Here is a 23,623-nt window from a genome sequence, read left to right as displayed (position 1 = left end):
TTGAATATACTTATATAGTTAAATTGATACGACACTCGTATTTAGTACTAAATGTTAACTATCTATCTAAACATCTACTTACAATCTGTGAAATGAATAATATTAAGAAAGTAATTAATCTGTTAAAACCGAACGACATTCCATGTTCTCGAAAAATCGTTACTTTACCCGCTTTGCTCAGTGGTTGAGGGGTTACTAGTTATTACTGGTCACTGATCAGTGATCGACAGTTGTCGTCGTCTCTTCTCTTTCCTTATCCTTTATGCCTCGCTGTTGGGATGCAACTGTAACTCCGAATCCACGATTGCCATGGCTGACTTTTGCTGATCGTCTCTTCTCGCACCATGCACTGACCACTCAACCCACGCGCAGCTTCAGCGGGAGTGCTGATGTGATCACGGTGCCATGATCGATTCCGCAGCGTGAAGGAGTTTCGTCATGTGGGTCTCCATGGAAGCTCGTTCTTTGAGCTTCTCTTGCTCCAGTTCTCTGTTTTCTCCATGCAGTAGCCATCGCTTTCGAATCTCGCGAAAGTGCCCTCTGCGAGTGTGTGTTCGCGAGAGGAGGTCAATCCCTTGCGTTTTCTCCAAGCCCGCGTCGCCTGGGAATTCCTCTTCTTCGCCTGAGTTTCGCCTCGTCTCCACCACAGGTTCGATAGCGAGCAGCTTCTGTGTCTCTGATGGGTTCTTTTCAATTGTTTTGAGTATTTTTGTTTTGTTTTGGTGTTGTTCTTATTGCTTTGTCTTTTGGGGGATTTTGGGCAGAGTGTTCTGATGGCAGCGTCGTTTTTCACTTCGGTGACGTGAGGGAAGCGGAGGGTGTGGACGTTGAAATGGAGGAATTGGAAGGTACTGGTGGCGATGTTGATCAAGTTGCTTCCACAAGTTTCTCCAGTGAAGATCGTAAAACGGTCTACTTGCGAGAGGTTCTTCATGTAGACCACAAGAAAGAAGTTGCAGGCGGTAACTTCAACCATACTACGAAAGAGAAAGCTGAATCCCATTCAGTAGCTGAATATTTGGGGGACTCGCTTGAACTGATTGATGATGAGACAGTTTTAACTAGAGGAGATTATCCTGGTATGGCAGAAGTAGTGTCTTTGGAAAGTCCTCAGTCAATTGCAACAACGTTGGAAGATGCTGGGTCTAATGTGGCTACAAGTGATTCCTGGGGTCCCACTCCTGATTGTCTAGTTAGTATAAATAGCGAGGGAGGATTGATGGAGACAATCGAGCAAGAACCTCCCGCTTCAATTGGCCTTTCCGAGCTTAATGATGCCGTAAGTATGGAAACCATTAGTATCAGCAAGAATGGTCTTGATGCTTCGCTTACTACTGATTTGAAGTCACATCCCACGAAGGACTTGGAAAACGTGAGTGATGTAGACGAAGTTTTGGAACTGAAGACTGTGGATGAAGATATAGCCCCAGCCCCATCTAAAGCTGACTCAATAGTTGAAGTGTCTAGTGATAGTCCCTCTGAGGAAAGTATTCAGGAAAATGTTCAAACGGATGGAACAAGTGTTCCCGATGCTGCTACTGCAATAGAAAAAGTGGATATGTCAATCAAAAGTTCGAGTGGTGAAGATAGTGCACAGATTGAGACAATGCTGGCTTATGCTTCATCAGAGGTTGAATCTTTAAAGAATGAGAAAGTTGGCAATGTTACCAAGAGTATAGCTCCAGATGTGCATAAGAGTGAAAGCTTGGAAGGGCTTAGTCTGTTTCTTGAAAGTTCCATTTCAGCACATCTTCTCCTTGATTGAATTTTTACAGTATATTGAGCCACCAGCTTAGTAAATGATATCATCTACTAATGGAAAGAGTGGAGGAGAATGGCTTATAGATTTACTTGCATAATGAGTGATTTAATTTGGATTGAGATTTAGACTCTGCTTAATTAACCATCCTTTTCTCTCAGTTGCATACTAGGATTAGAAATCCTGTGTGATTTAGTTGTCCCATACTTTGGAAATGAAGCCATAGAACCTTTGACTCATTTAGCATGTGTGAGCCCTCTACTTAGCATAAATCTTACATTTCAAACCTGGTAAAGCCTTTTGTCGATTAAGCTGGGGAGATCACTTGACGAGAGAGAGAGAGAGAGAGAGAGAGAGAGAGAGAGAGAGAGAGAGAGAGAGCGGCGGGTGAGTTGCTGCTTCTTTATTGCCAGAGTTCTGTGGAGGAAACGAGTATGTTTTTGTGGTTCATGCTTATATGTGAGCATCCATACTTTTCTGCCTTCAAACAAACCAATAGATAATAGCGCTTCAGGAGACATCAGTTTCAAAGTGTACTGTACATTCAGCTAGTTTGTCTCACTCCCTTTTTTGTCACCAAGTCCTAGTAATTATTTTGACAGCAAAGGTTGCTCTTATTTATCTATTTCCTCCTCGTGTTCAAGGAATTTAAATGATCTTGTGTGTCTTCTTTTTAGGTAGATGATAGTATGCTCTTGAATCAAGATGAATCACTTGAGCTTAACTGGCATAATATTGAACTTGGAGAAATGCCAGGAATCAGTGGGGAAGAACAGGATTCTGCCAAAAGTAGTGATGAGAGGTAACCACAGATTTTCTTGTGCCTCTTGCAGAGCAAAATTAGTTTTAAACTTTGCTATGCTCAGGTGAAATGTCTACCATGATGACTGATTTGATGGAGAAGGTTGTGTGTTTGCAAACAGTAATTTCACCATTGTCATCATTACAAAGAGTTACCATCATTAAAGAAAGAAACAAAAACATTTCCTTGTGCGGAATATCAACTATGAGAATAACTTTCATGGGAGGTTGCTAGACTGCAGTAGACGAGCCATTGTCAAAGTCTGGCTTGTACATCTTAGTGGAGTGGATAATGCATGATCTTCTGATGAAATACTGACACATTGCTTCATGGCAACTTGAAAGTATTTCAGACTGTTCATAAGTTAGGGTTGACATAATTCTGTGGTAGTTTCTCATTCTGTTGAAGTTTAGTATAGTGTGATTTGCATATTTGTGAGTAGATGAGCTTCCTTGTCTTGATATCACAGTCGCTTTTAGAGTTGCGGCAATGACAAATACCCTGGCAGAGAGCAACCAATTTTTTAACATTAAAACTTTAGTTCTAAGATAATACAGTTTCAGCATCTTGCTTCTACTCCCAAAACTTTTTTTTTTCCCGGTCTAGTTACACTCTGGTTTTATTTTTTCTTTTCCAGCAAGTTTTCTAAGGTCATAAGGTTCTGTTCTAAGAGTCAGTTTATGTTCTGTTTGATATATAAATTACGTAATATTAGATTTCAGCTCGACTTAGAGGCATGTCTATTCTATTCTATTTATTGTTTATTCATCTAAACTCTGGAGTTCTATTTTATTACCTGCGACAAATATTCAACTGCAATTTGCCTTTAGGTTTGAACTTGAGATTGTGGCTAATAAATATCCATATCCAGGGAAGAAATCTCGAGGACAGAATTTTGTCTTAATTCGGGTGCTGCTTCACTGCCACATCCCTCTAAGGTAACTATATCTCATGGACATTTGTTCCTATAATATGAGATAGGCATGAAAAATATTTTTCTTGGATGCACTATGACAGAAAAAAAAAATGAAATCAGTATAACAGAAATTCTGTTTGCCTCATTATCTCTCCCTTACCGGTATTCCAGTAATATACTGTTTCTTCTTATTATTTCCATCTTCCAACACTTGCATGGGGAATCTTGATCTGAGAGTATGGCTGCCTATGGCTATGTAAGTTCCAGCGTTAATACAAGACCTCCTTGTTATAGAGTGCTGGCAGATATGAAACCTTATTGCAACTACTATAGAGGAATTAAGTAGTGTGGAAACTGATAAGAGGAAGGAAGAGTACTTAAATCAAAGTAAGGTTCTTCTATTTCTTTTCTTTTTTTTTTCCTTGAGAGAATTTGGTTGTTATCAAGTTGAGACTTGCCTTAGAGTATCAACGGTCCCTCTCACATTGAATACCTTAGTAAATCTTTTGTGATGTTAAAAGGAGAAAATGCTTCCATATTGATAAAAGGGAAAGCTCAGGGTATCACATAACATTAAATGTCCAGTATGAAGTACTGACACTATGGTTGAATAAATAATAGCTTCCAGGTGTTGACAGGTGGAGAGGATTCTCATTTCATCACCAACAGAAGCTGGCTAGGTGTTGCTGATGGAATTGGCAAGTGGACTATGGAAGGTAAACTTTTTTACTCAGTTTAGAGGAAACTGCTAGAAACAAAACAGATTTCGATATCTCTAATGGTCTAATTTCTTGTTCTTCTTCCTTCTTTATAAATAATTGAGTGTACTGAAAAGATGCATCCGGAAATTTATAGAATGAAATTAGGAAGTATAGATTATGAAAACAGCCTTTTCAAATGACATCACAAATTCATTATGATTGCCAAGAAAATTATTTTCAATATCTGCATGAATTGACTCTAAGTTGACTTCTTGGGCTGCATGAACTTCTTTTGAAATTTTTCTCACTATTACTTAATGCTTTCAGAAGACTGGTATGAATGAACTGCAAGCATGAAGAAGCTAAATATTGACTGCCTTTTTTTCTCAGGAACTAATACTGGATTATTTGCCCAAGGATTGATGGACAAATGCAGAGAGATGGTATCAACCAGCGAGAGCAATGCCCTAACTGGTCCTATTGATGTGATATTTAGAGGTGCTGCAGCAACACGATCTATAGGATTGTCTACAGTTTTAATTGCTTGCTTTGATGGTCAGGTAATATAATTTATGTACATGCAATACTCTGATTTCAATTGCATTGTAAGCTTATTGTTGGTTCTCTCAGGGGTTTTCAGCTTCAACAATGCAGCCACAGCCCTGGGGAACTTCTACATTAAAAACTAACCTTAAAATGCTTCATGTGAATGCTGTCATCTTCATTGGGATGCAGTCAATCGTATCTTGAATCTTGGGGATATTTTAATTAGTAAAAAACTTAATATCTGTTGTTCCTTTTGAAGTAAATCTCCTATATTTTAGTCAAAGCAGAGGAGACATACACCTTGAAGGCTCTAACAATACACCTGTAGAGCTTTAGATGTGCTTTGGATAAGTGAGTTTGCAAAGCTTTAATGAAATGGTGGATGCTCTAAATAACTTTTCAGGCTGCTTTCAGAAACTCTAATCAATTTATCTTTAACCGTTCTCCTGATGACCTTTTATGGAATTTTTTGGCCCTTGCCCTGTCAAAAGCTGAAGCTGCAGTGTCTTCTATGCCACTGCTTGCAAGCTACATGTTCTCCTGTTGATTGACGACTTGAATGGCAGGTCTTGCATGTGGCCAATATAGGAAACTCAGGGTATATCATAATTAGAGATGGCATGATCTATAAGAGATCTTCTCCGATGGTTCATGAGTTCAATTTTCCCGTGCTGATGGAAGGAGGAGATACTCCCTCAGAGCTTATGGAGGTAATTTATGCTGAATTGGATGTTCCGCAATGTCATAACTGGAATTCTGAAATATGTGTTTCAGTGTATTAGAGAATAAATCCTTCTTGGAACTTAGTTGCTTCTCGTTTGTATATAGAATGATTAGGGGGAGAGAGATAGATGGCGAGATGAAACACTAGAATCTTAAAATCGTTTATCGATCAGTGTTACAGCATTGAGTTGGATGAGGGCGACGTGATTGTGTCTGCAACTGATGGTCTCTTCAACAATCTCTACGAGCAAGAGATAGCTTCAATCGTGCGCAAGTCCTTGCAATCCGGTTTAAGTCCTCAGGTACTTTGCCTATCTTAATTATGTTTCACTAAGCCTCTTTGTTGGCTGGAAACAATGGATCACTCTAAACCACACATGCTTATAGTGGTTTCACTGAGTATAAAAAATTGGATTGAATTTCTGGACATGCATTGAGGCCTGCTATGATCCTTGACCTACTTCTGGTAAACTGCATCAGATCATTGCCTTATAGTGTTATTGACTATTGAGCTCTTCACATGAGCCATTGATAGAGTTTCCACTGGAAGATATTGACTGCTTGTTCATACGTCTCTATCAGGACATAGCAGAACTATTGGCTACTAGAGCACAAGAGGTGGGGCAATCAAAATCTGCAAGGACTCCATTTGCAGATGCGGCCCATGCAGCTGGTTATGTTGGTTATACTGGTGGCAAGCTCGATGATGTTACTGTGGTCGTGTCAATGGTCGAGAAGAGATCTAGCTCTCGGTTGTAGGACGATTCTTCTCTTTGAATTAAGATGATGACAGTTCAAAGTCCTCTTTGTACTCCCGCAAGATTCTTTTTCCCGGGCTCTATTTATCTTGATCTGAGGAAAGAGTTTGCGCAATATCAATTGGAAAATGTCCAATATCATCCTTTCTTGATTCACTTCCCTGATGTTTCAGTTTCTTAGGCCAAAGATTCATCGATGAGTTCGCTTTCCATTTCTTAGATGTCTTGATCCTTTCAGGTCGAGTTAGTTCAAAGTTCAATCTTGTTATCATGTTTCCATCACGATGAGCATCAGACAAAGTTTTAGGTCGAGCTAGTTCAAAGTGCAAGGACTCCACAGGAAAGCTAAATGTCCCCATGGTGCTTGGAGGCAAACTCATGCATGGTTGCCTCAAGCGAACAGAACGATAAACGTTGATCGGGTCCATCGCGAAGATGCGCATGAGCATTAACCGGGTCAATTCACTCCTGGCATTTCGCTTTGGGTAGATTTGAAATTTCATACTTTGCGAGAGGTGCAGATCTATGACTTTCTAGATGCATACAGATTTAAAAAAAAAATGGAGGGTCACGTTGATATGCGAAGTTCAAAAGGTACTAAGAACACGCTCAACCTCATGATTAGTTGAGACTGCGAGCATGCTGTAATATATAGCGTGACATCTGGAATACGAACAGAGGGGACCCAAAAGGATAAAAAGATAAACAAATGAAAGAGGAAATGCGCAAAAGAAAAAGTTAGGACTTGGGACATTCTCATGGCGACTTGCCTCTGCAGGACCCCTCCACAAGAACATGCTTCAGAAGCACAAGGAATGGAATCATATTTGCTGTTTGGTTTGCCACTGACAACACAAGTTGTTCTAACACATGCAGCAGTTGCCTGATGATTGTTCAGAGAGAGAGAGATTGAAGCTATGCAAGTTCACATGAGGCACTAGGATTTGGGATTGAGCAAAAAGGTGAACTTGCCCGCTTTGCTTTGATGCTTTTGACTTGAAAACACAAATTTGATAAAGGGAAAGATTCCCCATAATGAAGGAGGGTCCACTCACTAGGCATCATTAATTGGATTCACGAGCTCAATCACGCCACCTTAATGGCCATTCTACATCTCTCTATGAATCGTTGCTAGTCAGTAGTCAGTCAATTGGTGGGAAATTTCAAAAAAATGTCAAAAAGCCAAAGGTCAAGCGGGTCTTCTGCTCTTTCCAAGCCAAACTCCTGTTCTCTTCTTGCCTGTTTTAATCTATTGACAGTGGCGTTCGGATCTGCACGTTAGCCTAATCATGTTTAGACGGCTAAAAGGCTTGTACGTGGTCCCTCGAGATTTCAAATAAAAGGGGGTCCTATGATGCAAGAACTTGGAAAAGCAGGGATTAGAGGTGGAAAAACGAAAAGATAGTTGCCTTAGAGATTACCCCAAAGTCATTCTTTTTTAGCAAAGAAATTTCTTCACTGAACTAAAGTCTTTTCTCAAAAGATCAATGGCAAAAAGAACAGTTCTATCTTTCCACTAAGTGCGCGGTTGATTGCACAATTTAACTTTCTTTTTATGTTACGGACAAGTCAAGATTAAGAGACTCATCAAGCGTGCGTCACAAAAATGTAATAGCGGGTAGGACCAACTAATGTATATCACAAGTCTGAGTGTTCGATGACCATCTTGTGCTACTGATTTGAAAGCATATATGAACTGTGGACCGATAAAGTTATGCACTAACAAAGTAAAGGGATGATGAAATAAGGGGTCCATGAACTTTAATCTAATACGTAATGTGGTCCTTAAACTTTTAATATATTTAATGTGGTTCATAAACTTTTGGTACATGTTCATCATAGTTTTTAAATTATATAAAAATATTCAATATCGTCCTTTCATTAATTCAAGATTAGGAACAATATTGAACATATATGAAAAATTTACGAACCACATTGAACAAATTAAAAGCTAATAGATCACATATTAAGTTATAATTCATGAATCACATTGAAAAAATTATAAATTTCAAAATTACGTTACATATTAGCTCAAGTTTAAGTATTGTTTACGTCATTTTCTTCTTAGTAAATCTAGAGTGAGTAATGCTGCTTTTTTTTTCTTGCTTGTGAGTTGTGCAGAATAAATACAATTCAAAGTTGATGTCGACTAGGCCGAAGAGAGGGCGACCGGAGTCAACAAATGCGTGAGGACCGAGGAAGGAAAAGTAAAGTGCGGTAACAGAAGCAGATTTTAGTCAAAAAAACGTGCTGAGCATATTGTTGCATTTCTCTAACCAAAATTATTTGAGATGTGTAGTTAAATATCTTCAAAGGATGAGCTCCTTCTTTCTATATGTATTCACACACATTAATGATTCTGTTAAAAGAAAAAGTCTCACAGCACTTAATAAGTACGCATCTGAAAATATTCCTAATATTTCAGTTATATTAAAAGGTACTTAACAAATACCAGGCTCTCGTTCAGTCGACCCTTTTCCTTGTATAGTAATATCAGAAGATTTTACTGAGTTAATTAAAAATATATATAGGATGTTGGTTTAGAAATCCTCGTCTCAACAAAGATGAAAAAGAACAGACAAATGCACCAGCTTTTCCGCCACGAAAGCGGTTGACGAAATTCGACAGGGCCTCTGTTCCGACTCGCGTCGAGAGGAGCAGAAGAAGAGATTCAAAAGGTGACAATTTTTTTTTTTGGCTATGAAAGAAAACCCAAAGCAGGTTGGTTAATGTTGCCTTACGGTGCGGTAGTAGAAGGGCGACGCGTATCCACATCCACACACCTGCTTGTTTTCACTTCCCCGAGCGTCGTACCTACTGCCCCACATGCCACATTACCACGCCCTCTCCTCTTCTCTCCTCTCCTCCTCCTCTCCTTAAGAAAGATGGATGGAACCCACCAAATGAGAGGGTTAATTCCAAAAACAAAGCATCAATTTTAAGTCGAGAGATAATTTTAGCCCGAATTTTTTTTTTGTCCCGTAAAAAAGCATCAATTTTAGATCGATGGACAATTTTGGCCCGAACTTTTTTTTGTCTCGCAATTCTGGCCTCAACTTTTTTTGTCTCGTAAAAAAGCACAAACTTTCACTTAAATATCAAATCTGGCTCTCATTAACTTAGAACCATTGATTATCTAACTTGGCTATTCTACCTTAATAATAAATTCACGTTGCTTGCTGACTGGATTTAAAGCAAGATTCATTGTCTTATTCTCTGAGCCACAATTTGAAGGATAAAGATGAAACTGTTCGTCTCCTTCACTTCACTGGCAAGTAAAAAATATCTTCAGATTGAATCTCTCTAGCCAGGTGTAATCTGAAACTACTCACTGCCTGTCGACAGACGCCATGGACGATATTCGTCAAGCTTACCACTATAACTTTTTTTCTCAAACAATGGCGACTTCAGACAGAAAGTCAACAGGGGATCAGATTTGGGATCAGGGTGAAAGTTGATGATTTTTTATGAAACCAAAAAAAAATCGGGGCCAGAATTATAACTCGATCTAAAATTGATATTTTTTTGCGGGACAAAAAAAGATTCGGGCAAGAATTATCCCTCGACCTAAAATTTGTGTTTTTTTTTTTTAATCAGGCCCCAAACGAGAAACGAAGTGTGAATAACATCACTACTGTTTTCCCATCGTTCCCACAGACACTGTCGGCTTGAAGTGTGAATAACATCACTACTGTTTTCCCATCGTTCCCACACGCACTGTCTGCATTCCTCTCGACTCTCTCTCCCCTTTATATAACCCAGAAAGTTTCCTCTTTTGCTTCCCTCAAGACCCTCTCCGTCACTCCTCTCTTCCTCTCTACACCGTCACTGCACTCCCTCTGCACCCCACGCAAAGAGAAGGCTAAGAGCTACAGAGAAGACATGGAAGCCACGAAGATCTGTGTCCTCCTCTTCGCCCTCGCCGCCTGGGCCGCCGACTCCGCCCACGACGCGCCGGCGCCGGCCGTCGACTGCTCAAGCCTTGTGCTGACCATGGCCGACTGCTTGTCCTTCGTCTCCAACGGGAGCACCACCGAGAAGCCGGAGGGGACCTGCTGCTCTGGGCTCAAGACCGTCCTGAAGGCCGACGCCGAGTGCATCTGCGAGGCCTTCAAAAGCAGTGCCCAGCTCGGTGTCGTGCTCAATGTCACCAAGGCCATGTCTCTCCCCGCCGCGTGCAAAGTGTCTGCCTCTTCTGCCACCAAGTGCGCATGTGGGTATCCTCTGTTTCAGTCCCTTTTCTTGCTTTTTGTCTCAAAGGCGTCTCCTTTTCCGAGTATGTTTGCTTGTTTGTCTGTGTTTTCTTCAGTTTTTGGAGGGCATCTTTTAATTCCCTTTCTATCTCTTTAAGCTCAAGGAAGATTTTTTCGAGTATCATATGTCTAAATATATGGCCTTTATTTGGCGATTGATGCTCTCGGGACTCGATTGTTGATTTACCCTGGCGTTTTGTTGTTTTTGCAGTGTCCATAGCTCCTGAGACTTCTCCAGGTACTTTCTCTTTGCCAATGCCCTTGTGTTTTATTTTCTTAGTCATAACTTTTTTGTACGCTCGAGATTGTTCTTGTTCCTTTGGGCAAAGGACAAAGCTTGATTGGATATATTTCATATTTTATACGCTTTGTTGTATTTTTTTGGGGAACAGATTTGCGCATGGTCCTACAAATTGCACGTAAAAGTCTCAAGCTTTTAGAAAGTGGTGCTGGGTAGTTTTGGCTTTTTCATGGAAGAATTCTGTGCCTGATGTTTTGGTACATTATCCTGGGTCACAAACTGGCTATATGCTGACTAAGATGTTCAGCGAATGATCGTTGTTTCATTAGGCCCAGTGGAGAATTTGTTGGAGATGTAATGTTGCCCAGTAAGAAAATTCCAAGTCACAAATCTAATGTTCCTGCTGAAGTTTTGAAGGCACTGTAGCGTAACTGTGGGGATTGACTTGACTTTGTTCATTGGAGGTGTAAGGAGTCTAGCACTCTGTTTCTCAGTTTCCTTTTCTTAATAAGAAAGAACAAAGAACCTTTAGGGTGGGCGGTACTTGAGAAACAGGAATACCTGGTCCAGGGAGATTCTTGCATCGTCTTAATCAAACTATTTGTGCTATTATCATGCCCCTCGAAGGGGCTTTATTGGCTGAAATCGTTCTTTCCGTACTATTTGCGATTCTATGTGGTAGCATAGTTTCTTGCTTTGCTGATTTGTTAGGTTTGTCATAAAAATCTTGTCTCTGTCTTGATAGTGTTTCGGCTGGATGCACATGTTCAATGTGCCCTCCTTTCTAATCAAAGTAAAAACACAAGGGAAAATGAGCTGACTGTTGGGATCTTGCCCATGCCTATATTCGATCTTCCTTCCGAAGAAGAATGATATTGGTCATGTTTTGGTTTTATTTTGCAGATCTATCTCCAATCTCTACACCAACTCCAGTAGCAATGGCGCCGGCCGCCACCAATGGATTGAACGAGCAAGCGCCGGCGCCTGCTCCAGGCAGTGACTCGGCTGCTTCCCTTCTCTCCATTCCTTCTGCAATTGGGGTCACTATTCTTGCATCAGTTGGATGGTTGCTGTTCTGAACTGGAGGGGAACTACGATGCAGTTTTGGGTGAAGAGAGAACATGGGGTTACCGAGGGACTATTGACAGAATCTTCACTTTGTCGATTTGTATTTGTGAGGTTCTGAGCGTTCTTCTTAGCTGATGTTGTAGGGTAAGAATTCATTGTGTGGAACTTCTCTTGGATGAATGATATTAATGAGGTTTCTGGATATCAGTTTCGCAATGATCTATGTCTAATTCGATTTCTCATATCAAAAGATGTTGCCGGTATGTGTTCTAAAAGTTGGACCATTCTGCAGTTAACTTTGCATTGGTTACTCAGGTGGGTGGGGGCCTAATCGGATGAAAAAGCTGACGTGGCATGACATAGTGGCGAGAGAGAACGAATAAAACGATGTTAAAAGTTTCTTTGAAAACATCGTGTTGTTCTACCTTAAAGCGCATTTGTTGTTCTTCGTAAGTGGCCAACAAGTGCACGGATGGACTTTCTACTCTCTCCTCGGATTTTCTTTTACTGTAGAAAGAGGAATCATCAAACGTAGGGGAGATTAAACAAACCGGTGGATTGACCATCACGAAATTGAGCTATCGACGGATCATTTGACGTCTAAAACTCCACGGAGTGTTGGATGCATGAAATCAGATAGTGTAATAGGTATTAAAACAGAGCTATTATTTGCTAGGATGCACGTGTAAATTGTATTAAAAAAGTCTTACACGAAAGAATTTGTATGGTTTAGAACAGTTTATATATTTTAATTGATTTATAACTTACCGATTTAAACTTCTTAATGAAGGTGGATTTAATCGGATATATTGATAGTCTTGGACTTAGACTCCGTCTTGACGATCTTTATAAATAAAAATATCGGGTTCCGCTGCATGCTTTATTCATAGGATCTGGGCAATAATTACTCGTGTAATCTAGCAAGGTGATAGTCTCCCCGATCTAAGCTTTAAAGTGGGTGGGTCCAATTTGACCGGCCAGCCGAAAGGCCCGTAATAAAAGCACGATCCCGAGCGGCTAGACCCAAAACATGGGGACGCGACGTGCTCATGATTGTCGATACGGCGTGATAAGGCGCATCACTCATTGCTAATCGCCGCATGCTTCTCATCATGCCCCCCATACACCATCCATGCCCATCGCTTTTGTACTTTTATACCCAAAATTCTCTTTCAATGACTAAGGTCATGTCTACACACCCTTTTTTTTTTCTCTCTCTTGCCCCTTTCTTTGACTATGTTTTGGATCTCGTGTCCTTTGTTCCAGAGTCTTTCAATTATCATATACTCCGAGTCAAAGCACGCCATAATGACCTGGCTAGGACTTTCACTCGCTTCTTACTTGGAACAGTGAGGTTAGTGAAGTATTCTGTAGACACGGGATATTATCTATAGCGAGCTCAGATTCTTCAGTTAGTACTACCTTTGAGCAGCCACTGGCATCACGGGGTCAGTGACACAGGGTCCGGGGTAAGTTCGAGATCGGAACCGGTAGTAGCAAAAAAAAAAAAAAACAAAGAAACGAAGGTTACATTGGGCCATAAAAGAGTGGTGCATGAAGCGTCTTTAAAGGATCCAGATGTGTTCACGGGCATTATTGAACCATTTCGATTCTTTTCAAGGTGAACTCCTTTTCAGCCCAACATACTGATAGGCTCGAAGCCCAATACGATCATGAACTTCTCATGATGAGGCCGTGCATCGAGACTATCGGGCTGCGAGTCGCGTTTCATCTCGTATCATCGTACTCACCATGATTGCGTCGCAGCATGTCTGCCCAAAGTAACATGGAGGTGTTGTTAAATGCTCAGACTTAAAAATCAACTCGTGGGATTACAAGTCGACTCTACCGAAAGTGGTCAAAACATACCGGTTTAGCACCCATTTTGCTTCAATCTTGTCAAACTCGTGCGATCTTTCACCACATATCTAGTATTCGTCTGGCGTAGCCTATGTCGACTCTTTGTCTTGAAGCACCATGGCAAGCATTATACAACCACTCCATTGCAAATAGATTGTGCCATGAGCACTCGCGCTTCATACGTGGAACAAAACAAGACAAATTGAGGGACACTCGTGTCCCATTTCTTAATAATCAAATACATTATGGCCTTGATTGGTCGTGCTACGAGTCCGGTCGATATTTTGTAGATCTAGAATGCATAAAAAAACCAAAATGTGACTTGACTACTAGCGACATGTGAGGCTTGGGTCGCGGCCAAATTTGGAAGATCTATTCCATATCATATCGGCCATTGATATGCGTAGGCTCGGCCGTGTCTAACGGGAGGCCAAGAAAGACAAGAGGGATTAATCATGCTTGACTAATCTCGCCGGCCCTGGATTTACTGGTTAAATTTTTGTCGCTCCCAAGATTAGCGAGGAGCACAACGAATTATTATATAGCAAGTAATGGCAAATATCTTATTCGATTCATGGACAAGCTATGCACAAATTCTTTTGGTGGTTGACCATTTTAAGGGAGACAGAAGCTATGTACAAACTATTTACGGAAAAATTGTCCAAAAAGTCATAAATCTATTTTACTTTTGCCAATTCAGTCTTAAACCTTTTAAGTTTACCAATTCAGTCATAAACCTTTTCACTTCTTGCCAATTCAATCCTAAACATTTTCACTTTTTGCCAATTTAGTCCTAAACCTTTTCACTTCTTGCCAATTGAGTTCATCCGGCTAATTTTGGCCAGCCGGCGCTGACGTGAGTGCTGGCTAGCTGGCCAATGTTGACGTGGCAATTTTTAATATTTTTTTCAAATTTTTTAACATTTTTTTTTCTTTTTTTTCTGCCTTCAACCCTTTGTCAGGTCCTACAACCAGCGATTGGCCGGAGGCGCGGGCTGGCGAGGTCGACCTCATCGACCTCTAGCAAAGCTTGCCCCTAGCGGCCACTGCCGAGGGCGAGCCTCGCCCATCGTTGCCTGGACGAGATCGAGGCTGACCTCGCCTAGCCATGGCAAGGGCGACTTGCCGTCACTGGGCGAGGTGAAACCTAGTGATAGCGGCCTATGGCGGGCCTCGGCCTCGCCGATGGCGAGGTCGAGCTCGCCGATGGCGAGGCCGACCGTCGGCTGGGTCGTCCCTTGCCTTGGCTAGGCGAGGTTGGCCTAGCAGCGACGGGCAAGCTTCACTAGAGGCCGGCGAGGTCGACCTCGTCGGCCCGCACCTCTGGCCTATTCGGCAACCCGGACCGGCCAGAGGGAAGAAGGCAGAAAAAAAAAGAAAGAAAAGAAAAAAAAATTCGAAAAAAAATATTAAAAAATTGCCACATCAACGTTGGCCGGACGGTTGGCGTCAGCCGGCGGTCACGTCAGCGCCGGCCGGCCAAAATTGGCCAGATGAACTTAATTAGTAAGAAGTGAAAAGGTTTAGGATTTAATTGGCAAACTTAAAAGGTTTAGGACTGAATTGGCAAAAGTGTAATACTTTTAGGACTTTTTGGATAATTTTTCCAATTGTTTACACCCATCAAGAATATTAGCGACATGAATCTGTACATTCACACGATGGAAATTCAAGAGGAAGGAAACAAGAGAAGATTCGAAAGTCGATCCGATCTCACCTAGGATACGGTCACCTTCGCGTCGCAAGTGATTTGGGTCGCCGGTTTGTACCAAGAGTGGGCCTCTGGTAACGCGAGTTAGAGAATTGTGCTCTCTAGCCTCCTGCGCCGTCGGCTAATCCGGTAGGTGATCGTCCTCTCAATGAGATTTTAATATGCAAAACTTGACAACTACCCACGTTTTGTTTAGCAACGGGAGGAGGAAAGACCCTTTCTGGTCAAGCTAGGTTTTGAGTATATTGTGAGATCTTCTAAAACTTGATTTGGTCTGTGTTGTTTGTCTAAGAATGAGTCGTCCACGAGGATTTCTTTAAATGTCACTTTCTTTCAAAGACAGATGATAACGAGCCTATGTAATCAAGATATTGGTTATATATTGTAAAAGGCGTTTTATCGATGTAGTCTTAAGTAGTGGACTATCTATCATCTTTAGCACTATAACCAGAATATTTACTTTAAAAAATGACCAAAAAACAAGAAAAATTGCCATTTGTAGCCCAACACCGTATTAACTCATAAGCCATTGTCGAGTCGAGATCATGTAATTAATCTGCTAATGAAATTGTTTCGCCGAAAAGTGTCGACGAAATGCCTTTCGAGATATGGGTCGATGAGTGAGTATATAAAGGTTGTGTAGTGTCCTTTATTGATTTTTGGACAGGAAACATATATGACAAGGAATTAAAAGTACCGAGACTAGAGATAATTGTGTCTAGTCATGTAGAAGGGTACTAGAATATAAACCAGAAGTAACATTGAATAACTGGTGTTCATCGATTGACGGTGCCTTCTACAAGCTACAATTCAAGTATTTATACTTATTATCAACAGTTAATAACAATTAAAAAGAAAATAAGCACATCTTGCATGACTCATGGAATTCAGCAACTTCTATTTATAAACAAATCCACAACTTGACCGTTGTTACTCATCCACTCTTATGACAATTATCGGGGAAAAGTGTCAAAAAAGTTCTAAATCTTTTGTATTAGTGCCGATTTAGTCCTAAAACTTTTTTTGATGCCAATTCAGTCCTAAACCTTTTGCATTGGTGCCAATTGAGTCCTAAACCTTTTTCTTGTGCTAATTCAGTTCTACACCTTTTGCATTTGTGCCAATTCAGTTCTAAACCTTTTCAATTGATGCCAATTCAGTCTTAAACCTTTCGCATTGGTGCCAATTCAGTTCTAAATTTTTTGCATTGGTGCCAATTCAGTCCTTCGACACGTGAATAGTTATTGGCCGGAAGGATTGAATTGGCATTAATGCAAAAAGTTTAGGACTGAATTGGCATCAATACAAAAAAGATTTAGGATTGAATTGGCACAAAAAAAAGATTTAGTAGGACTCAATTGGCACCAATACAAAAGATTTAGGACTCAATTAGCACAAAAAAAAGGTTTATTACTTTTTTGACACTTTTCTCCAATTATGGTAACCCACATTTCTTAGCTTCCAACATTGGTGGCTTCCTACGTCTATGTCTCCATGATCTTACGGTTGTGTGGGTTTCCCGTCTTCGCAGTTGCGTCGATATTTATCCTTTATGAGTCTAAACGGCTGAGTTCGAAATTGTCGGCTCCACTACTTAAACAACGTCAGTGGTGACTCTTTGCAGGTTGAACCGAGTCTCGTTTACCAACGTCCATGCTCTAGGACTTTGGTTATTTCCCTTCATATCTCCCGTCGGCCGAAACTAGCTTCTTTGTCGACTAAACAAGTTCGCCAACAAGAAGCTTTCGACACTTAGCATATACCGCCTCTGCCGCGTCTTGCTCGGTCTCTTTTACCCCGGACCTCAGTGAAAGACTTGGCCATTTTTGGGTGTCAACAGAAATGAAAAAAAAACGACGCGCCGAGTGTCTATTCCCTCTCCTCTCTCACAGCGTCAGTGGTGACTCTTTGCAGGTTGAACCTAGTCTCGTTTACCAACGTCCATGCTCTAGGACTTTGGTTATTTCCCTTCATATTTCCCGTCGGCCGAAACTAGCTTCTTTGTCGACTAAACAAGTTCGCCAACAAGAAGCTTTCGACAAGCATATACCGCCTCTGCCGGTCTTGCTCGGTCTCTTTACCCGACCTCAGTGAAAGACTTGGCCATTTTGGGTGTCAACAAAAATGAAAAAACGACGCGCCGAGTGTCTATTCCCTCTCCTCTCTCAGTCCACCGATAATGGGCAATATTTTACTACAGTCAATGCTCGAATCGATATTTACTACGAAAACGCGTTTAACCTCGAACTCAACGTGGTTTCCGATCGCTTACCAGGCACCACCTTCCTTGCACATTCGTGGTGCCTAATATTTTACGAAAGATGATACCAATCGAGAACATTGACCGAATCGCACGTTCAACAGACCCCTATAAATATAGCACAACTCATTCAACTACTGCTCAGCAAGAGCTATCAAAGGAAACAATCAAGTCTCTTGCGTTCTTCACCCACAACACATTTCCAAGATCATCCATGGCCTTCTCTCTCGCTTCAACCCTGAGAACCTCCCAGCTTTCTCTGTCTCCATCTCACTCGCTCTCCGCAACACAAAGGCCGCGACCCAGGATCACCATCTCTTGCAGATCATCCTCATCAGCGACCAAGTCGGTACGCGAAAATGGCTCCAACTACTACGAGCTGCTCTCACTGAACCCTAACGACACGAGTGCCGATGACGTTAAGAAAGCGTACAGATCGCTGGCGCTCCGGTATCACCCTGACGCGTGCCGCGACCCGTCGATGAAAGAAGAGTCAACGAGGATGTTCCTCCGGCTTCACGAGGCTTACGAGACGCTGTCCGACCCCACGTCGCGCCAAGAGTATAACTACGAACTGGGCCTGAGCTCGACCGTATCTTGGAGATCGCCATGCAGTGTCGTCGATAGCGATGATCAGGAGATGATGAGGAGTAGGTGGCAAGATCAGATCGTTGAGCTGAAGCGGAGGTCGAACAATCGGATGGCTCAGAAGAACGGGTCGTGGGCCGCGCGAAAACGCGCTCACAACCTCCGGAGAGATTAAGAAACCCGTTCAACCAAAATGAAGGATTAAAAAATAAAGGAAAGAAAGTATATGATTTGTTGTTGCTGTTAGTCCTTCTAGTTATTCATAATTGTGTAAGACACGTCACTGATGATTCATTGATTCAGATTCAATTATTCTTTTGTAATTCTGGTTTCTTCCTTCCCTGAAATTAACTTGATTTATACATAAAATAGCAATTGTCTGCTGGTTAATTGGTTCTTCAAACCCAGCTGTACATATGATGAACATCTACAATTTTTGGTTTGCTGTGTTGATGGTTGAATGTGCCTGAGCAATTTAGGGCATACTCTAACCTCACGTATATAACCACGAAAAGCATTATGAAATTGTAGAATTCTATTCTTCCGTGTAAAAAAATACGGTCCGTACCGGTAAATTTCAAGTTACCCACTTTTCTTGATAGTTTGCAGATACGCAATTTTGGTATAAACTAATCAGCTTTTTATTTTCGTAACTTGCTATCATTTCGAATCTACTAACTCTTATATATAATCGTCAATCTATATTAAAGTGATCTATCGATTATTGTCTGATTAATTTACTAACTAATTTTGGGTTGCCACCTTTCATTTAAGTTACTTACCGATTTTTTTTTTTTGAATTTACCAACTTTGTCTATTGTGTTATATTCTTTTATGTCATTTGATTAGCAATTTTGCTTGTAAGATCATGGAATTGACCATATCTACCAAAAGTGGATTCTTCCTTGCCATTTATCCATTTTGTTGTGGTGTATAAGGTGCACTTGCTTGATACACAATACCATTTTTTTAGAAGACTCAGGCAAAATCTAATGAGAAGTATTCTCCTCCTTGATCACTTCTCAAAACTTCGATTTTTGCATCTTTTTGATTTTCAACTGCAACCTTATATATCTTGAACACATGAAAAGCTTAATCTTTTGATTTCATAAGGTAAACATGAGTATATCTAGAGTAATTATCAATAAATGTAATAAAATAATGATTTCCGCATCTAGTTACTATACCATTTAATTCACAGATATCATAGTGCACCAATTCAAGTACTTAGTAGATCTTTCTACCTTTGAGAATGATTTCTTATATATTTTTGCTTGTAAGCATATTTCACAATCCTTCTTATCTTGAGTACCACTTTTATTCATAAATTTCAAAGTATCTCTACAAGCATGAGATACTATTATGCTACAAGGAAGACGGCTCAAGCATATAACAGAAGCAAAAGTTTCATTAATACTTAATTTGAACATTTCGTTACAAAGAGTTCCCTTTCCCAACAAATGTCTCATACTTAGATAAGATAAGCTTATTGGCCTCTAACACAGCCTTAATTCCATTATTGCACAACAAATTAGTTGATACAAGATTCTTGCGAATATTAGGAACATGTAGAACATTTATCAAAGTCAATTTCTTTCTAGAAGTGAAGTGCAATTCAACTATGCATAGGCCTAGAACAATTGCAGTATCGTGATTTCCCATTAAAACTTGTTGTTCCTTCTCTACGTGTGTATAAGTTTTGAATTTCTTCTTATCATTGTAAACATGCACAGTAGCACCGGAATCAAACCACGAATCTTTTGACTCATTCATAGTTGCCATGTTTAATTCAGTCACCATTCCAATTTGCAATTTAGATACCAGAGCAACCAATCCATTGGTGTTTTGCTCCATAACATTTGTTGTTGTGTCAATCTTTTTCTTTTGCCGGTAGCGGTACTCCTTCTTATAGTGTCCCTTTTTACCACAATAAAATCATAACTTGTCCTTCTTGAATGTTATGTCGTTGCCAAGCCTGTTGGTGTCCTTGAATTTCCTCTTGTTTCTCTTCTTATTTTCTTTGTCTCTACTATGTTGCCATTCTCAACAAAATGTCCTTGTTTGCAACTTATTTCACATATTAGTGATGTTGACGCAGAGAGAGAAAGCGTAAATTTGGAACAACTCCAAAGAACTCGAAATTTTTATTCAATAATACTGTGATCTTGATTACAAGACGGACATCTTATATATAGAGATAGGACTCCTAATACTAATGGAAATCGAATAATTAAAGATAACATCTAATAAACTAATATAGGAAACTGCCTGAATGGTAATATAGAAAACTGCCTGAATGGTAATATAGGAAACTGCCTGACTGGTAATATAGGAAACTGCCTAAATGATAATATAGGAAATTGCCTGAATGGTTGTTTTCCCCAAAATCAGAAAAACTGCCGAGATTTCCGGTGATTACGACGATCACATTGTTCAAGATAATCACATGCTAACTGTTCTACATCATTTCAGGATAGAGGGGTGTATCGGGAGCATGATACTCAAATAAGTCTGCCACATTAAATGTAGGGGAAATGTTGAGATCACCAGGAAGGTCAACTACATAGGCATTGTCGTTGATCTTCTTCAGGATGCGGCAAGGACCAATCTTCTTGTGCTTCAGTTTATTATAGGTACCTACAGGAAAACGCTCCTTTCGCAGGAAAACCATTACCTCATCGCCTACCTCAAAAATTTTCGAACGTTGCCGTTTGTCAACATCCTCCTTACACTTTGAATTAGAAGCACCCAATTGACTAGCCACAGCAGCTTGGACTTCATTAATTTTGGTCGCCAAATTCTCTGCCGCGACACTATAGCCTGGAATCTTGGGCAAGGGAACCAAATCCAGAGTATGCTGTGGTGTACGCCCATAAACGACCTGAAAGGGAGATGTACCGGTAGAGCGGTTAACCGAGTTGTTGAAGGCGAACTCAGTAGGAGCAAGATACCGGTCCCATTGCTTAGGCATATCACTGCAGAGGCAGCGAATGATATCCGCCATAGTACGATTCACAACTTCCATCTGACCATCCGTTTGGAGATGAAAAGAACTACTATACTGTAAATCAGTCCCAAACAAACGTCATAAAGTACGCCAAAAATGGCTCAGAAATTTCGTGTCACGATCGGAAGTGATTGTCTTCGGCACACCATGGAGATGGACTACTTCACGAAAGAATAAACTTGCCACATGCGAAGCATCCGAAGTTTTCTTACAAGGGATGAAATGCGCCATCTTTGAAAATCGGTTAACTACCACGAAAATAGAATCTAAATCCCGTTGAGTGCGAGGAAGTCCCAACACGAAGTCCATCGATATGTCTACCCAAGGACCCGAAGGAATAGGCAATGGGGTATAAAGACCAGTGTTCTGAGAGTGGCCCTTAGCGGTCTGGCAAATGTAGCATTTACTGACAAATCGCCCCATGTCTCGCTTCAGTTGAGGCTAATAGTACCGCTCCTCCACCAAGGCTATAGTTTTATCTCGCCCCAAATGTCCGCCGAGAGTACTACCATGAAGCTCTCGAATGAGTTGTTCACGTAAGGAACCACGTGGAATGCATAATCTATTGCCAAAGAACAAGAAATTTTCTTGAATTATCATATCGCCATGACAACTTGTTTCAGAACACTTCTCCCATATCTCACCAAAATCATCATCCTCAGGATAAAGAGAACATAGGTGATCAAAACCGACAACATCAGTACGCATGGTCACGAGTGTCGCAGCACGTCGACTCAGCGCATCTGCCACTTTATTTAAATGGCCTGCTTTGTGACGAAGCACAAAATTAAATTGCTCCAGAAAAGAAACCCATCGTGCATGCATTCGATTTAAGTGCTTCTGACTCTTGATATATTTAAGAGCCTGATGATATGTGTTAAGAACAAATTCCTGCTGATAAAGATAGGACTGCCAATGCTTTATAGCTCGCACGACAGCATAATATTCTTGCTCAAATGTCGACCAACGCCGGCGAACTTCATTAAGTTTTTCACTAAAGAAGGCTATAGGCTTACCTTCTTGGGAAAGGACAGCGCCAATCCCAACGCCGGAAGCATCACAATCCAGCTCGAACACTTTCTCAAAATCAGGGAGCATCAATACCGGCGCCGTGGAGAGCTTTTCTTTTATAAGAGCAAAACTGGCCGAAGCTTCATCTCCCCAATGGAATTTGCCCTTTTTTAAACAGTCAGTGATCGGGGCCATAATAGTACTGAAATCTCGAATGAAACGCCTATAGAATGTTGCAAGACCATGGAAACTTCGAGCCTCGCCAACATTCTTTGGAACTGGCCAATTGCGAATCACGGCCACCTTATCTGCATCAACGTGAAGTCCATCCGCGCCAACAACAAAACCCAAAAACAAGATGTGTTCTGTCATGAAGCTACACTTTTTCAGATTAATGAACAATTTATTTTGCTGCAAGGTTAGTAGGACATTCCTCAAGTGCTCCATGTGTTGACGCCCATCCGGACTATATATAAGTATATCATCAAAGAAAACTACCACAAACTTGTCAAGAAAAGGTTTGAGAACCTGAGTCATCAAACGCATGAAAGTACTAGACGCGTTAGTGAGTCCAAACGGCAGGACAAGCCATTCGTACAAACCCGCACTTGTCTTGAAGGCCATTTTCCATTCATCGCCAGGACGGATGCGAACTTGGTGGTATCCGCTTCGAAGGTCGATCTTCGTAAAAATCCGTGATCCAGCAAGTCTGTCTAGCATATCATCAAGTCGTGGAATTGGAAACCTATACTTGACAGTAATCCGGTTAATGGCACGACTGTCTACACACATCCGTGATCCATGGTCTTGCAACATTCTATAGGCGTTTCATTCGAGATTTCAGTACTATTATGGCCCCGATCACTGACTGTTTAAAAAAGGGCAAATTCCATTGGGGAGATGAAGCTTCGGCCAGTTTTGCTCTTATAAAAGAAAAGCTCTCCATGACGCCGGTATTGATGCTCCCTGATTTTGAGAAAGTGTTCGAGCTGGATTGTGATGCTTCCGGCGTTGGGATTGGCGCTGTCCTTTCCCAAGAAGGTAAGCCTATAGCCTTCTTTAGTGAAAAATTTAATGAAGTTCGCCGGCGTTGGTCGACATATGAGCAGGAATATTATGCTGTCGTGCGAGCTATAAAGCATTGACAGTCCTATCTTTATCAGCAGGAATTCTTAACACCGATCATCAGGCTCTTAAATATATCAAGAGTCAGAAGCACTTAAATCGAATGCATGCACGATGGGTTTCTTTTCTGGAGCAATTTAATTTTGTGCTTCGTCACAAAGCAGGCCATTTAAATAAAGTGGCAGATGCGCTGAGTCGACGTGCTGCGACACTCGTGACCATGCGTACTGATGTTGTCGGTTTTGATCACCTATGTTCTCTTTATCCTGAGGATGATGATTTTGGTGAGACATG

General features: G+C 41.0%; 3 protein-coding genes across 4 annotated transcripts; all 3 read left to right on the top strand.

Moving 5' to 3' along the window:
* Positions 1-168: 168 nt before the first annotated feature.
* Positions 169-6,361, top strand: LOC115679714 (probable protein phosphatase 2C 71). 2 transcript variants are annotated; one of them, XM_056307331.1, is made up of 9 exons: positions 169-649; positions 765-1,718; positions 2,441-2,561; positions 3,433-3,499; positions 4,106-4,193; positions 4,569-4,738; positions 5,291-5,434; positions 5,621-5,749; positions 6,030-6,361. In XM_056307331.1, the coding sequence occupies exons 1-9, from the start codon at positions 439-441 to the stop codon at positions 6,204-6,206; spliced, it is 2,061 nt and encodes a 686-aa protein (XP_056163306.1). In that variant the 5' UTR covers positions 169-438; the 3' UTR covers positions 6,207-6,361. The 2 variants fall into 2 exon arrangements, with proteins under 2 accessions (XP_056163306.1, XP_056163305.1); XM_056307330.1 differs by having other exon boundaries at positions 170-649; positions 765-1,630; positions 2,437-2,561.
* A 3,561-nt stretch (positions 6,362-9,922) lies between these two features.
* Positions 9,923-11,969, top strand: LOC115679554 (non-specific lipid transfer protein GPI-anchored 31). The gene is made up of 3 exons (XM_030603170.2): positions 9,923-10,418; positions 10,670-10,696; positions 11,603-11,969. Exons 1-3 carry the CDS (start codon positions 10,088-10,090, stop codon positions 11,776-11,778), a joined length of 534 nt encoding a protein of 177 aa, XP_030459030.1. The 5' UTR covers positions 9,923-10,087; the 3' UTR covers positions 11,779-11,969.
* Positions 11,970-17,812: 5,843 nt separating this feature from the next.
* On the top strand, positions 17,813-18,361 carry LOC115679565 (chaperone protein dnaJ 20, chloroplastic-like). The gene has a single exon (XM_030603178.2). The coding sequence runs from the start codon at positions 17,813-17,815 to the stop codon at positions 18,359-18,361; it is 549 nt and encodes a 182-aa protein (XP_030459038.2).
* Positions 18,362-23,623: the final 5,262 nt, after the last annotated feature.

This window comes from Syzygium oleosum, unplaced genomic scaffold, assembly GCF_021117445.2.
Source record: "Syzygium oleosum isolate NSW1041296 unplaced genomic scaffold, Sole_v2.1 Sole_v2.52, whole genome shotgun sequence".
Lineage (NCBI taxonomy): Eukaryota > Viridiplantae > Streptophyta > Magnoliopsida > Myrtales > Myrtaceae > Syzygium > Syzygium oleosum.
Note: the sequence above shows the minus strand (reverse complement) of the source record. Positions and strands in the feature narration are given on the sequence as shown.

Coding starts and splice junctions, on each gene's coding strand:
- LOC115679714 (XM_056307331.1), top strand. CDS start 439: ATGTGGGTCTCCATGGAAGCTCGTTCTTTGAGCTTCTCTTGCTCCAGT. Junction 650..764: donor TCGCCTCGTCTCCACCACAG/GTTCGATAGCGA, acceptor GATTTTGGGCAG/AGTGTTCTGATGGCAGCGTC. Junction 5,435..5,620: donor CTCCCTCAGAGCTTATGGAG/GTAATTTATGCT, acceptor TTTATCGATCAG/TGTTACAGCATTGAGTTGGA.
- LOC115679554 (XM_030603170.2), top strand. CDS start 10,088: ATGGAAGCCACGAAGATCTGTGTCCTCCTCTTCGCCCTCGCCGCCTGG. Junction 10,419..10,669: donor TTCTGCCACCAAGTGCGCAT/GTGGGTATCCTC, acceptor TTGTTTTTGCAG/TGTCCATAGCTCCTGAGACT. Junction 10,697..11,602: donor AGCTCCTGAGACTTCTCCAG/GTACTTTCTCTT, acceptor TTTATTTTGCAG/ATCTATCTCCAATCTCTACA.
- LOC115679565 (XM_030603178.2), top strand. CDS start 17,813: ATGGCCTTCTCTCTCGCTTCAACCCTGAGAACCTCCCAGCTTTCTCTG.